Below are 16,017 nucleotides of genomic sequence, written 5' to 3'. Positions count from 1 at the left end.
TGGACTAATGTTCCACAGAGACAGGATAGATTTATTTTAAAAGGCAATTGAGATCAATAAAAATATTAATCTTGGTACATGAGCCGCATGAGCCTTCTGAATCTATGTTTTTCACGTACAATACATTGTGAGAAAAAGCAGACGGGTCCAATTGGTGATCTAAAATGGTCATTTGAGGCCCCTGAGCCAAAGTCTTCCACGTGCAATGCTAATTAAGACGCATACTTCTTGACGTAAAATAAAATATTGGTCCATCAGTCGAAAGCCATCATCTGGACCAACATTCCCAGTAGAATCCAGAAACATGCGTTTAGAGTATTTGGCTGATGTAAATATCCACACGATGAGGCTCTTCTTTGAGCTTTCATTTGTGGCCAATTCGCTTCTGAAAAAGAGCTATAAGCTCAGCGGGCTTTTACCTGGGGGCCGTCCATAAATGACGTCATGCACCTGGGGGGGTCAGACATTTGTGACGATGTGTGACGAGGGGGGGGGGGGTGAAAAATGTGACGTCACATCAAAATGCGCAACTTTAAATAAATATAGACACCACGTTCTACTTAATTAAATAGACTTTTTAATAAATGTTTTCTCCGACAACATCAGAGTGCAGCGCCACATTAAATACGCACAACAATGACAATAGTTTAAAGCGATTTGAAGCATGTTTTATTTGGGGATGGGGGCAGAGCTTTGTGACGTCATATTTGAGGGGGGGTCTGACTTTTTGTGACGCCGTGTGACGAGGTGGGGGGGGGGTAAAAAATCGCGTGACGTCATTTATGGACGGCCCCCTGGTTTAAACAGTTACATTCGGGACCAGTTTCAGGTTTATGAGCCTCGTCAAGCAGGGATTGGCCTGGGCGGCAGGCCTAAGTGTAATTCCCTTTCTCTGTGTAGTTTCTTATGCATGGGTTTCCCATTTAAAAAACCCGTACAATTTAACCAATATTGGCCAAATATTCCAATGCAAATAAACCCCTGCAAATTACTCAATTGTGTTTTCACATAGCATCATCGCCTCCTACTGCATACACCTGAAAATAGTCGAGCCTCAGTGAGGGACTAGTAAAAACATCACAATGTAGAACTCTCCTGAAAAAAGAGAGTTGTGTCGTATGAAGACACTCCTGGATAAACTAAATTATTTCACTATTAAACCAGAGCTTACGAGTTGGCAGATGCCCTTCATGAGACTGGCCGGCAGGGGGCGTGAGGTTGGCCATTCTTTTCAAGAGGGATTATAATTTATTAAACGCATTCCTGCGGAGGGAGTTGATAGGAACGTTGGGTTGCTCGGTCAATGGCCAGGGTCAACGGCGGCGTGGTGTATTCCGCAAATATTCCCGACTGTGAGGGCGGGCACAAGCCGGCGTGAGTAGGTTAAACGTTGAGTTTTATAAGGGCACCACGGGGTGACCAGCCCCTCCCCACCCAGCCCCTCCCTCCCCACCCAGCCCCTCCCTGCACGATGGACGGACGGACACAATAATCCCCTGTGGGCTGGTGTAACCAGGAGGTTCCTACCAGTAACAGAAGCCAGCTGGAATGGGCCAGTGCTCCATCATTTGAGCAAACGTCAGCCAGTGTCGACTGGTGTCATCACTGAAGTTCAAAAATGCTCAAATATATGCAGTTTTATTGAATGGGTTTAATTACATATTATGTAATTTATCAGGACAAATGAAATGAAAGGTTCCTATATAGTTCTAAGCAAATACAACATTCATAAAATGAGACATTAAATTGTGTGCTCTGGTAGCCAGCAATATATGTAAGATTGGCTGGAATGAAGTCATGTTTTATATGAGGTGGATGGGTGGTTCATATGGTTCATAATACCGCACACATTGATTTGAAGCTTTCATTACTACAGGAATCCATACTCTTTGGTTCTTTCGGTAAAGTCACGGAGGTAGAAATAAAATAAAACAAATCACGACGTTTCGAACGCAACACAAGCGTCCGTCTTCAGGTGAATATCGCGACAGCTGCGATGTCAGCAGCAGACATCAGCGATTTTCTCCTGAATTCTGGCGCTTGTGTTGCGTTCGAAACGTCGTGATTTATTTTATTTTATTTCTACCTACGTGACTTTACCGAAAGAACCAAAGAGTATACAGTACACATGTTGGGACACTGAACCAGATCCCAAACCATCCTGGGTCAGAATCCAAACATCCACATCTGATTAAACTGGGTTAGCCAGTGTAACTAATTGCTGAATTTATTAGGATTGTTTGTCAACTTACCAGTGAGCTGAAACAGTCATAATTAGCTCGTTAAACTTTGTAAACGTGACATTATTTTTGTATGGCTGTGTCGGGTGTTGGACGGTTCTGGACGAAACAGATTTAGTTAAATAATTTGAAGGCCTCACCCAAAAATATATTATTAATCCTAATATTGGCTGTGAAAAATTGCGTAATAAGTGACAATTATTATCTATAGGGCCTTAAATGGATTAATGGAATTGTTGTGTGGCGACACTTTACAGAGCATGATGGAGCCACTTAAACTGCAGAAGAGACTTGCATAATCATAACTGACACGTACTGACTGACATGCAATGATTTGTACACGTGACTTTCACACAGAGCACCAGATACAAATACATAAATATATAACCCGTATATGACAATTTAAGTGACACCATTAGAAGCAGTGCATTGGCATAATCTTCCTGGGCCATTCTTTGAGATGTCTTTACTACAATTTTGTGTTTTTGAATTTCTTTTTGTATCCAATGACAACACTCATTGTTATTGACAGTGCTTGGTACTTTTTGATTCAGGTGCTAATGCAAGTATTTCAAATGTGTTGTGCAGTAGGTAGTTGAATTCGAGGTAATAATCAACATCATCATCAGACTTTGTCAATCCACTGTTGAAGACCTCTCCAATCTGCTGCCACCTCTGATGATTCTGCTGTTTCATCACTTATATATAAACAAACATCGTTCGTTATTCTCTGGGTCTTCTGAATCAGTGTTTTTTATTTGCATTTGTCTACTGTATTAGGCACACCCTGGACTGGATAATATTGTTTTGGGTCTCATCAGCAGAGTACGGCCTGTTGAACAAATCATGGTTTTCGGAAAGAGCTCTCACTGAACACAATGGGATCCGTTCACGGCAGGACAATATTGTGCAACACTCTAAAAATGCTGTTTAAATTCCAGATATCTTTGGGACACTTTTTGGCAGTATCAAGATGATGACAAAAAGAAAAGGCTTTTCATTTTCCTGCAAGAATACAGGTGTTAAGATGACCAAACACCAAATAGACACCTATAATAAGGCATTAACCACACATGAGTGTGGCAAAACATGCAAACAGACATGCATTGGTAATGTATGCATTGTCCTTGAAAGCTATTGGCTTACACCAGAGACAGCCTCTTTCATTACCTTGTCGCAACAATTTTAGACCAAAGAATGGCACCGTTTAATTCACCACATTAAGCTCCATTCGCTCCTCCGTCACCCTGCTGCTGGAGAGGGGGAAGGTAATGTAATTATATAATAGATTGGTAATCATTAAATTGTTATTAATTAGCATTTGTTTCCCCTATAAGGAATTGTAATTGTAATATATATTATTTAATAATACGCTTCCAGGCCGCACTAAGCATGTAGCTGTCAGAGCGATTAAAGTTATTTGTATTTCTTTCAATTTCTCCCTTGTGATGAGACTTTGTAGGATGAACTTTGAGATTTACAAGGGCATGGGTGACCAGTAAGGTCTGAATTGGTCTGTAATAAGGTAGGGCACTGACAAAGGGTTGACAAGGACGTGAGTGTGTGCATCCACATATCAAGCAAGCAGCAGCATCAGCATGCAAGATCACAAGACAGCAGCATGGTAAGAAGCATCATTGATTACAATGATCAAAATGAATACCTAAAACAGTTTTTGTTTAGTAACATAATTTTTGTCTATTTGTTTGTGTTTCTCCCTTGTGATGGGACTTTTTAAAGATGAACGTTGAGATGTATAAGGGGCACGGGGTGACCAATAAGGTCTGAATTGGTCTGTAATAAGGTAGGGCACTGATAAGGGGGTTGACAGGTAATCTAATATACACTACACTTTACACTACAATACACTACATTATACACTACACTACTACATATCTGTCAACCCACACGGTTTACTCCGTATTTTTGTACAGGGAAATTGAGTCGATACGGCGTACAACCGTTTCAATACGGGCAACATTTTTTTGTCCCTTTGTGTTTTTCTCTTGTGATGGGATTGTGTAGGATGAACATTGGGATTTACAAGGGGGCACGGGGTGACCAGCAAGGTCTGAATTTCTCTGTAATAAGGCAGAGAGCACTGACACACAAGGGGTTGACAGGCTTTAGTACAGACAAAAAACTACATATGCATTACAAAAACAATTTTGTGTGTATTTGTGTTTCTCCCTTGTGATGATGTGACTTTGTATGATGAACGTTGAGATTTGCAAAGTCTGAATTGCTCTGTAATAAGGCAGAGAGCACTGACACAAGGAATTGCCAGGCTTTAGTACAGACAAAAAACTACATATGCATTACACATTTTTTTGTGTTTCTCCCTTGTGATGATGGGACTTTAAAGGATGAACATTGGGATGTACAAGGGGCACGGGGTGACCAGCAAGGTCTGAATTGCTCTGTAACAAGGCAGAGAGCACTGCCTGACTGACACAAGGGGCTGGTGGGTTTGGGGTGGCCCATGATGGCTGTGAGCGAGCCAGGAAGGTGCCACCTCGACCCGGCCACGCCGCGGCGCAGGATTTAAGCGGGCGGCTTCCTCCGCTCTGAGCGTTCACCGTGATCCCACACACAAGGCACCGATAGGCACTATTGTTATTAATAACAACAGCTTCATTGTCATTGAAGCAGCAGCAGCAGCAGCTGTGTTCTTCTTGGTGTGGTGAGAGCGAGCGTGACGCTTACGGCCAACACGATCCGGCGATGTCGCCTTCTGCTCGGGCCGCGCTCTGCTACGCGTTGGTGGTGATCGCTCTGGGTGAGTATCACACACACACACGTGTAGTACTACTGTATCACACACACACACGTGTAGTACTACACGTGTGTGTGTGTGAGTATCACACACATGTGTAGTACTACTGTATCACACACACACACGTGTAGTACTACTGCGAGTACCACACACACATGTGTAGTACTACTGTATCACACACACACACGTGTAGTACTACTGCGAGTACCACACACACATGTGTAGTACTACTGTATCACACACACACACACACGTGTAGTACTACTGCGAGTACTACAGTAGTAGTACTACTGCGAGTACCACACGTACTGCGAGTATCACACACACACACACGTGTAGTACTACTGTATCACACACACGTGTAGTACTACTGCGAGTACCACACACACACGTGTAGTACTACTGTGAGTACTACACGCACTGCGAATACTATATGTGTATATTGCGAGTACCATACGTACTGGGAGTACTACGTGTATACTGGGAGTACTACACGTACTGGGAGTACTACACGTACTGTGAGTACCACACGTACTGCGAGTACTACACGTACTGCGAGTACTACACGTGTATACTGCGATAGCCACACGTGTGTACTGTACGAGCGTACTGCGTGAGAATACTACACGTGCATGGTGTGTGTCGACTGTGTGAGTACACGTGTGATGCACTGAGTATACGTGTGATGCACTGAGTACACGTGTGATGAAACTGAGTACACGTGTGTGTGTGTGTACCGTGCCTGTGTGTGCTTTGTGAGAGTATGTGACTCATGCGGTGCGAGTTCCACACGCGCGCTACGTGTAGTGTGTGTCACCTTGTGTGAGTATAGTACATGCGAGTAATGCGAGTACATGAGTGTGTGTGTTGTGTACATCACGTGTGTACTGTGTGAGTTTCACACGTGTGTCCTGTTGGTATTATAATGTACGTGCTGTTTGATTACAACGTGTATACCATGTGAATAAGTAGAATGTGGTGATTTTGTGATTCTTTCTATTCTATGCAAGCTTGAATGTGTCTCCAATTGCTACGTGAATCGTCAAACTTAACTGCAGTAATGTAGAGGCAATAAAAACAAAAATACCAGTGGTTTTAATGATCACTATAATAACATCTGCTTATGTTAACCATAGTGAAAACAATTATGTACGTGGGCCTTTACGACCAGTAAAATTGACAATTAGTTGATTTGGGTTAGGTCATCTTTTACCTATAACCCTCCACCACCCAACAGAGCTAATCCATTCCAATCGTCACTTGATCAATATGCCAATTGACGTAGATTTTCAGTAAACCCGAATGTTGAGCGTCAATGTGAATATCTTTAATGATACCCAGTTCATTGGCAGATTAGAAAGGTAAAATAAGGTGAATAAAGTGGTTGGTCAAAATATACGTTCGTTATCAACAGTGAAATCAGATAAGCTTCATATCCACGTAATAACCAATTGAGTGTCTACATGAAGTGATATCTGGGATTGACTAAGTATAGCAAAACAATGCACACGTCCAATAATCGTGTGTAAATAATGCAGAATATACCATTTAAAACGGTGCAAAACGTTCTGATGGATACCCTTTAAATCAGATAAGAGTCCCTTTGAGTACAGAACGTCTCTTCAAAGGGAGACATGTCTTAACAGATCAATGCGATACAGTTTGTATTGCTTGAAGATAAAACAAAGCCTGCCTTTTCAGGGCCAGAATATTAAAAAGTATCCAGTAAAAAAAAATCGAGCAGCAGTACATGTGTAGAGTAGTGAAATACGCGGTGCGCACAGTTCACAGAAGGCAAACAGGCGCGCGTGAGGTTTGCACGGATGAAACGCAGGTTGTAAGGGGCGAAACAGGTGCAAATGGGGTTGACCGGTTGTGCACGTGCTGCTACCGGAAGTTGCTGTCAACGAGGTTTATTGATGGGCCAAAAGACACCAGCCTGGCGAGAACCTAAAGAGACACGCGAGAGGTCTCGGATAATTATCAAAGTGATATAAGCGGGAGTGTGTGTCAGCGGAGGGGAGTTGTTGCCCGGAACCAAGAGTGAAGACATCTCGCCGCTCCAGAGCAAGTGGTGGAGATGGAGAGTTGCTGTGTGCGGAGACGCTGAGGGCAGAGCTGCTGCGTGCAGGATAAGGGAGGTGAAAGATAGATAAGAGTGGGGAGAGATTAAATATAAGTGATTGTATAGATAGTTAAAGGAGTGAATACATCTGGTGCAGGAATAGGTGAATAAAGTGTAAGGTGACTTGTTACAATGTGTCGGTATGAGTAATTTTTGAAGACACTACACAAGTAAAACATGTAACGCAAGATTTTAAGTAAGTTACATTATAGAATGCTGTATAAAGTATGACAGGATTTAATTCCATTAATAGTTTCTTTCATGAAATGTATACAATGTTATACATTAAATACAATCATGTATGTACATTTTAATAACATACTAACGTGCCTAAATTGTTTCTTATTTTACTTTTAAAAACATTCACATTTTTCATTACCAAATAGTGTAGTGGCTAACCAAATTGTAACATGCATGAAATAGAATCCCATGTAGTGGCTCTTTATTGGTCTTTTTCTGATCATCTAAGTTCACGTCCATGACCAATGTCCTCTTATTATCCTCGGCCTCTGAAATGTCATCCAAAACCTTTACCAACCAGCCAGCTCCACTCTCAACTCTTAGCAGTCTACTTCTCTGAAACAAACCCAAAACATTCAAAAAAAAAATTCCTCTGTTCAGATTATCTGATGATGCATGTCCTTCTATGTACACAACATATATTGGCCACATGAGATGCTTTTTATATCTATATTCTGTCATATTGTAATTCTTGGTCAGAAATTCAGTAGTACAGGGTGGTCCAGATGTTCTGTGAATCCCATTTAATCCTCAAAAATGTATATTTTTGCATAGCAATTGCTGTGAAAACAGATAGAAATAAGCAAAGGAAAATCATGTTAGGGGTCAATTAATTGGGGGGGGGGGGGTTACAAGACATCTGGACCACTCTGTACATACTGGTGTCCATTATCTGATGTTTCATATTGTAATGTCATGCTCATAGTTAGTTTTAGTAGTACGTGCTCGTGGCCACGTTGTGTTTATGTCACAAACCTTACTCATTGGCTGTATCGGGTGGTGGCGGGTTTAACGATGCATTTATATTTACGCGATCTAACCCCGAAAAAACATATTATGGATGGTATTCGTCGCGAAAGTCTACGTGTTAAACTAGACACGAGGTGTCTGGCTTGCAGTCCTCCACCTTTACTGAGCTCGGCTTCATGCCTCAGAATTGCATCTTCAGTCCGCAACATTGCGCGCGTCATAAATTGTATTAGTATTACCATACAGAGCTGAAATTAAACATCTCGCAGTGAAGACTGGTGTTCACGTACACATGCAAATATGTTTATTCCGTCCATTTCTAAGTAATGCAGGACGTTGCAGCTGAGGAAAGCTGTGGCAGTGTGGCAAATATGAAAGCTCATTTTGTGACCGTGCACACAGGGTGGCATTCAGCTGCTTGACATTTCGTTTTATTGGTAATGATTTAGTGATCGGTAAAATGCCAAAACTCTGTTACTATAGAACACTTTTCATGGATTAAATTCCGTAGAATATCTTCGTAATTCATTTCCTTACTGTTTACAGTTGATCTAGGTATTCTGAAAAACCCCAAAAACATTTTGAAAAAAGTATAATAATTATAATCACAAATTTAATTTCGATTTGTTTCTTCTTGTTCTTTCAGGGCTCGGGGTATGCAGTGAAGCAACTCAAGTAAGTGTATTGGCATTTTGATGAAGAGGTCATACTAATGTTTTTCTAGGTGTTGAATGCATTCCGAACGTGTCTCATGTTTTACGTGTTGAGTATTCGATAGTGCCTGCACATGGGAGCCAACCTTGTTGCAACATAGACCACTTACACTCACATGTTTGTAATAGTTTTGGAAAGGACCATATTGACATGCCTTGCATTTCACAGCACATCAACCACAACATCTGTATATTCAAAATCCTTCAACCAATCATATTTTCTATTTGAATCTCAACAGAGGCTGATCTAGAAACTTCCCAAGGGGGGCCTCAAAGTTTCGAGCTTTTTAAATAGGGCCCTTTAATAAACAAAATGCAATATATTTTCCCTGATACATATAAATAACATACTGATTTTTTGGGATCTCCTCCACTGAATCTCATGCTTATTCTCATCCACTCTTGCAAAAACTGTTCATAAATGTCTGCTTTCAATCTTCTAACTTATTGGTGTGTGTGGTGGTAATTTTTCTCCTTTTGTGGTGGGATGTTAACTATCTCACCTAGTATGCAGGAGGTCGTGAGTTCTATCCCGACTTTGATGCTTGTATATTTGGAGTTTGCATTTTCTTCCCGTGGTTGTGTGGATTGTTCTCCAGGTCCTCTGGTTTTTCCTTCCATTAGAATCAACATGTGTTTAGAGTATTTGGCTACTATACATTTTCACATGATAAGCCACTTTATTGAGCTATCATTTGTGGCCAGGTCGCTTCTGAAAAATAGTGATATTGCTCAGTGGGCCTTACCTAGTAAAATAAAAATATAGTAGTAGGTTTTTACCCTTTAAACTGGTACAAAACTGATACCTTTATACAAGGCATCATGTTTGCAATAACCACAACACAAGTAGTCAAAATGCAAACAAAAATAAACAACTCTGATGATGATAATGATATGCACTGTCCTTGAAGTTGATTGGTCCACACCCGAGACAGCTTTCTTTAGAGCCTAGTCTCCATTGGTGTTGGACCAGATGACACCAAAAGGCGTACAACTCAAAAAGGCGTACAGTTTAAAGGGTAAAAACCTACTACTATATTTTGCCACTGGTAAAGGAGGTCTCATAGTGTAAAATAAAAATAGTTTATAGTTTAGTTTGCAGTTCATCCCAGCTGTACCTCCTGCAATGTCTCATTGATGAGAATTGCGTTAAAAGTAAAACACTTGCATTTCAGAATGAACAGCAGGGTTGGTGGACTATGTCCATAAGTGTCTTTTAATGCCAATGTGGGTTCTTTGACCATACTTCACCTTGCTGGTCAGTGGGAGTAGGTAATGGGGGTATAAAAAAACTTTCTTAGGCTGCACTGGCCTCTACTGCCCTAAAACAACCTCTTTTATGCAAGGTGGTCACCCATCACAGAACCCATCCAGGCTCAAACCTGCTTAGCGTCTGAGGTCTGACATGATCAGGAGTATTTTGGGTGATTTGGTCGATGGTAACTTTAATACAGATTGAATGTGTGCTTCCAGAATGATGCTTCATCAAGTAAAGTTTCCACTGGCCAAGCCACAGGTGAGAGTGTGCCACCGAAGGATCGTAACCTTATTGTGGTGGTGGGGTTTGTGTGTTCCAATGACCCTCAGAGCTACGTCGACTCGAGTCTTGTACTCTTGGTAGGGTCTCCCTTGGCGAACAGCTCTGGGGGGAGGTTCCAGACAAATAACGGTCCGTAAAAAGTTCCTCATGTATGGTTAAACAATACAAAAATCAGAGAACCTCGCCCGGACAAGGGATACACCAATGCACCCCTGGAGCCAGGCCTGGGGTGGTGTTCACTGGCAAGCGCCTGGTGGCCAGGTGACCCCACGTAACCCGGTCGGACCCAGCCCGAAATGGCTATGTGGCGCTGTCCTGTGGGCCCACCATCTGCAGGAGGAAGGGTGAGGGGCGGGTGTAATGCCGGTATGGCAGGGAGAGTGATGGTCTCAGACGGACTGGACCTTGGCAATGGACACTAGCTTTTTGGACACGTCACTGGGGGGGAAGGAGTCAGAGCTGGTGGAGAAGGTGGAAAGGTACTGACTAGGTATGGCCGGTCTCACCACCACACACAGCATTGGCACTGCAACCAAACTTCTCAATCGGGGTAGTCTTTCTCCTATTTCGGAGTTACCCCTGGTGAGAGGCCCCGGGTGGGTGTGGGGATACTCACAAGCCCCTGGCTGGTTACTATTCAGTTGGAGTTTGTCCGAGTGGATGAGATGGTCGCCTCAATGAGACTTCGGGTCTCAGAAAGCAATACTCTGACTGTTGTCTGTACTTATGCACAAAACAGCAGTTCAGAGTATTCGACCTTCTTGGAGACCTAGTGGACACAAGTGGTGAGGGAAGCTGTCAAGTTGAAGATGGAGGCTTTCTGAGCAATGCTCGGAAAAATGTTTCCCGACTCGATTGAGAGGTACCGGCTTGCCAAGAGGGCGGTAGCTGCAGCAGTTGCTGAAGCAAAAGGCCGGGTGTGGGAGGAGCTTGGAGAGGCCATGGAAAGGAACTACCTGGCAGCCTCAAAGATCTTCTGGAAAACCATCCGACGCCTTAGCAGGGGTTGACGGGACGTAGCTCAGGCTGTTTTTGGTAAGGGCGGCGAAACATTGACCTCAACTCGGGAGATAGTCGAGAGGTGGAAGGAACACTTTGAGGAGCTCTTCAACCTGGTGGACATGCCCTCCTCTCAGGAGGCAGCCCTGGAAACAGCTGAGGGGGAGGGTCGGATTCATCATGGCTGCTCAAGTTCCTGTGGCGGTCGAGGGCCTTCGTAGCGGCAACGCTGCTAAGGTGGACGAGATTCGTTTAGACTTGTTGAAAGCGCTGGACAGTGTAGGAGTGTCGTGGTTAACACGCCTCTTCAATGTTGCATTGAAAGCTGTTACAGTACCTCTGGATTGGCAAACTGGGGTCGTGGTTCCCAATTAAAGAAAAGGGGACCAGAGGATGTGCTCCAACTACAGAGGGGTCACACTCCTCAGCATCCCAGGTAAAGCTGATGCCAGAGTGCTGGAGAGGAGGCTCCGCCTGGTGGTTGGGCCTCAGATTCAGGAGGAACAATGTGGATTCCGTCATGGTCGTGGAACAATGGACCAGTCCTTTTCTCTCTCACAGATATTTGAGGGGTCATGGGAGTAGGCTTCTCCAGTCTAACTCTGCTTTTTAGACTTGGAGAGAGCATATGACCGTGTTCCCTGGAATGTCTTGAGGAAGGTGCTGTGGGATTATGATGTTCCGATGCCGCTTTTGTGTGCTATCCAGTCAGTCCCTCTATTCCCGGAGTTAGAGCTGTGTCCGTATTCTTGGTGTTAAATCAAAGTCGTTCACTGTGGGTGTTGGAATTCGCCAAGGGTGCGTCTTGTCTCCACTCCCGTTTGTGATTTTCATGGACAGGATATCAATGCGCAGCCGAGGTATGGAGAGTATTCAGTACGGGGGCATGGAGGTGGGGTCGCTGTTTTTTGCAGACGACATTGTCCTCTTTGCCTCGTCAGTCTGTGATCTCCAGCGTGCACTTGAACGGTTTGATGCCGAGTGTGAAGCGGCTGGGATGAGGATCAACATCTCCAAATCTGAGTTCATGGTTCACTCCTGGGAGATGGTGGATTGTTCCCTCCAGGTGAGAGAGGAACAGCTGCCCTTAGTGGTGAAGTTTAAGTACGTCGGGGTCTATTTTGTGTAAGTGGGAGCGGGAGATTGGCCGGCGGATCGGTGTGTCGTCCGCAGTGTTGCAGGCACTGTACCGTTCCATGGTAGTGAAGTGGGAGCAGAGTTCTCGAACAAAGCTCTCGGTTTACAGATTTATCTACATTACCACCCTCGCATATGATCATGAGCTTTGGGTAATGACCGAAAGAACGAGATCGTGGGTACAAGTCTCCGTGATCGGTTGAGGAGCTCGGTAATCCGGGAGAGCCTCAGAGTCGAGCCGCTGCTCCTCCGGATCGAGAGGTGGTTCGGGCACCTGGTAAGGATGCCCCCCGGGAGACTCCCCCTGGAATTCTACCGGGTATGTCCCACTGGGCAAAGACCCCGGGTCCGGCCCAGGACACGCTGGCGGGACTATGTCGCTCGGCTGGCCTGGGATCGCCTGGGAATTCCCCAGGAAGAGCTCGAGGTCTGGACCACCATTCTTAACATGCTGCCGCCGCAACCCTCATCAGGACAAGCGGACTGAGAAACGAATGAATGAACGAACGAACGTGTGTTATGACACCCAGAAAAGCAAATACATTTTAATACCCATACAATTATTATTCAACTTGGAAGGTCACACTGAGTCTCTTAAAAAAATGTTTTGACTTGTTGGATTGGCTAAATTTCTTATTGGAGAGTGTTGTGGTATGAAACAGTGGTGCGAGGCAGGCTAAAGTAGAATATGCCCAAGTCCACACAGATAGGTTGACATCCTACTTGCTGTACTGCCTCCTACAGGCACTACCTCACCACTCTGCAGGTGGGTGAATTCCCTGTGTGAGCCACCAACCCCTTATCTAAGTTGCTCCATGACAGGCATGTGCCACCACGCCCAGACAATGTTATAAATCTTCCGTGTTATGCAATCTGTCAGGACCTCCGGTGTTAATTAATATGCATCTTCGGCGCTTTCATATTTGTGTACATCAATCACATTGTAGAATACTACTTGGCCTTCTCATTGCACCATTTAGCGTGAATGTAAGTTCTTGTGCTAATCGGAGGTGCGGGATTATACAAGTTTACAGCCCTTAGTCAATCCACATGCCATGCCTATAATGGGGATTGTTTAACCATACTTCACCATGCCACTGATGTTGACTGTGGCCGCGAATCAAATGCAGGTTATTAGGTTTATAGTGCAACCATTGCACCGCCACTGTATCTGCCATTTCTCAGGCAGGTCTTTAGATTCCACATTGACTGCTGAGTTTTATGTATTTTTGCGTGTGTGTGCGTGTGCGTACGCAGACTTGCGGAACATTGTGATAGTTATCCACAGTCAAAGTAGCCATTACAATGCGCTGGCCGCTGGAAGACTCAAAGAGGACTTCTTACAGCAAGCGCAAAAACTTCAACAGGTTTGAAATTCAATAGTCTCCACGTTGAGGTTAATGACGGGGCATACTTACTAGCAGTCAGTGCAGTAGGTGTAATGAAGCTACAAAGTATTCCATTCATGTCATTCACAGTTTCCACTGTGCTCAAAATACGTGTTGGGGCCATGTTTAGATAATCCAGAACCGATTTTTTTGAAATTACACTTCGCCATGTTGGGAACCTGTTTTGTCTTTCAACGACCAATGTTTATTTCTCACCAAGGGGTACAGCTTATTCAGCTGGTGGTCATTGTACTGATGATGATAATAATCGAAAGAAATACGTCAAGGGTACCCACAGACTTGCCTACATATCCCAGCAATATTGTACAATTGCGCTAATATAGATACGTCAAAATACTCTGCCTGAAATTGCTTAAATATACCTAGCAGTAGCAGCCTAAAATATCTTGAGATAAAGGAGGTTCAGTATGAACTCAGCCCACCACCTCCCATAGGCCAATTAAATGCCAATTAAACTGTCCTTCAATCAATCAAACTTTATTTCTGTCGCACTGTTTGTGCAAAAAATGCAAATAGTGCTTTACAGGCATGAACAATAAAAGTGAAATTGTAGACAAAATAAAATCACGTTGTTACAAATTTCTAGCAAAGACATAATAAAAATAACACATGAAGAAAATCCTAATTGAAAGCAAGTTTAAAAAAGTAAGTGTTTCGATTTATTTTAAAAGTTCTTCATGATTCTGAAGCCCTTGGAAGCTATAGGAATGTTGAGGTTGTTTATGGATGTCTTACAGAGAAACTGTGCCCCACCATAGAAAATTAGATTTTTTATCGCTGGTTCAGGGCTGCCATTTTCAGATACTCCAATGCATAATCGAGCAGGGAAACATTTGCTTATTTGTGTTATCTGTACTCCCAATGTGTGATGTGTTGACAGGTTCCCCCTACCATTGTTCTGCTGCACAAAGTGGATGATGTGGCAGGAGCTTGGACCATTTTCCCAGCACTTCCCAGGTACTAAGTGACAACGTATGAGTTTCTCAACTTACGCAGCAAACTTTTTTTTGTGTGTAGCAAACGTTTTAATAGTGGACACGGAGCTATTGTATGTATGTATGTTGAACTTCTTTCGCACCATACATAGCCAACCATGCTAATCGGAGGTGCAGGGGAAGGACAAAAAAATAAACGCAAAAAGTAGTTAAGATATGAGTTTTCAATCAAGATTTCAAAGTGCATAGCTCCAGTGGTAACCTAATATCGGAAGGAAGAATGCTCAAGACGGCCGCAGAAGCGCGTCTGAAAGCGCGAGATGCACTGACCGTCTTTGTTCGATGGCCAAGCCAGCAGCCGCTGCGAGGATGACTGGAGTTCGGATGATGGTTTATGCTCCTTGCCTGAGACGACTACCTACAGCGAATCGAATGAGGTGTGTAAAGTACAGTGTGCTTTCATTGACGGCCAACTCGAGTCGACTGGAGTGCACTCGACTTGGCCTGATTTCTCCCAATACTTGAGCTGATGTGATGGTTCAAGTTGTTAAAAAAATAGATTTTCCGAGTTATCTCGTGAGTCGGACACCTTGGATGTAAAGTTAAATGTGTCCGCCACCCTGTGACATAATTGCATTTTTTTGTTATGCAATTCCGTCTCCGTCCAATCCGTGACAGAGAATTCAGCCCAGCCCGTGATGCAACAAAATGATCCGAGAGAATTCTAACAAATTGACAGGCAGCCCGCATTGTCTAAAAACATGGAAAGGCAGTGTTGGTGGCGGAGAAATTCAAGTACGTACTTGAGTTCTGTGCTTCATGGATACGGGTGCAGGAGGCAGTACAGGATGTGGTTTTCAGATCTCGCATGCAGAGTGTGGCTGCTGTCCACCCTCCCCCCCCCCCATCTGCTTGCCCCACGTTTATGTCCAGACACGCCAGCTTTTCCCACACACGAAAAAACAAAAAAACTGGTGAAGGAATAGAGCAGCCGTTTCCTACTGTCAGGCTTTTTGGAATTAATAATGAGCCATTATATAAATATGGTAAACCAAATACCTGCTAACATTCACTTTAGAGTATATATGTATGTTGAAATTATTTCGCACGATACATAGCCAACCGTGCTAATCGGAGGTGCGGGAAAAACACA

At 43.6% G+C, this 16,017-nt stretch overlaps 1 protein-coding gene across 1 annotated transcript in view; it reads left to right on the top strand.

Moving 5' to 3' along the window:
- The first annotated feature begins 4,683 nt into the window (after positions 1-4,683).
- Positions 4,684-16,017, top strand: part of B3GLCT (beta 3-glucosyltransferase) — a 60,208-nt gene continuing 48,874 nt past the window's right edge. The window contains exons 1-5 of the mRNA XM_078862985.1: positions 4,684-5,019; positions 8,778-8,806; positions 10,318-10,360; positions 13,778-13,887; positions 14,810-14,886. Of these exons, the coding sequence (XP_078719111.1) occupies positions 4,965-5,019; positions 8,778-8,806; positions 10,318-10,360; positions 13,778-13,887; positions 14,810-14,886 (314 nt within the window). The 5' untranslated portion in view covers positions 4,684-4,964. The remainder of the gene's footprint in view (positions 5,020-8,777; positions 8,807-10,317; positions 10,361-13,777; positions 13,888-14,809; positions 14,887-16,017) is intronic.

Source organism: Lampetra fluviatilis, chromosome 15 (genome assembly GCF_964198595.1).
Source record: "Lampetra fluviatilis chromosome 15, kcLamFluv1.1, whole genome shotgun sequence".
NCBI classification, from domain to species: Eukaryota; Metazoa; Chordata; class Hyperoartia; order Petromyzontiformes; family Petromyzontidae; genus Lampetra; species Lampetra fluviatilis.
Note: the sequence above shows the minus strand (reverse complement) of the source record. Positions and strands in the feature narration are given on the sequence as shown.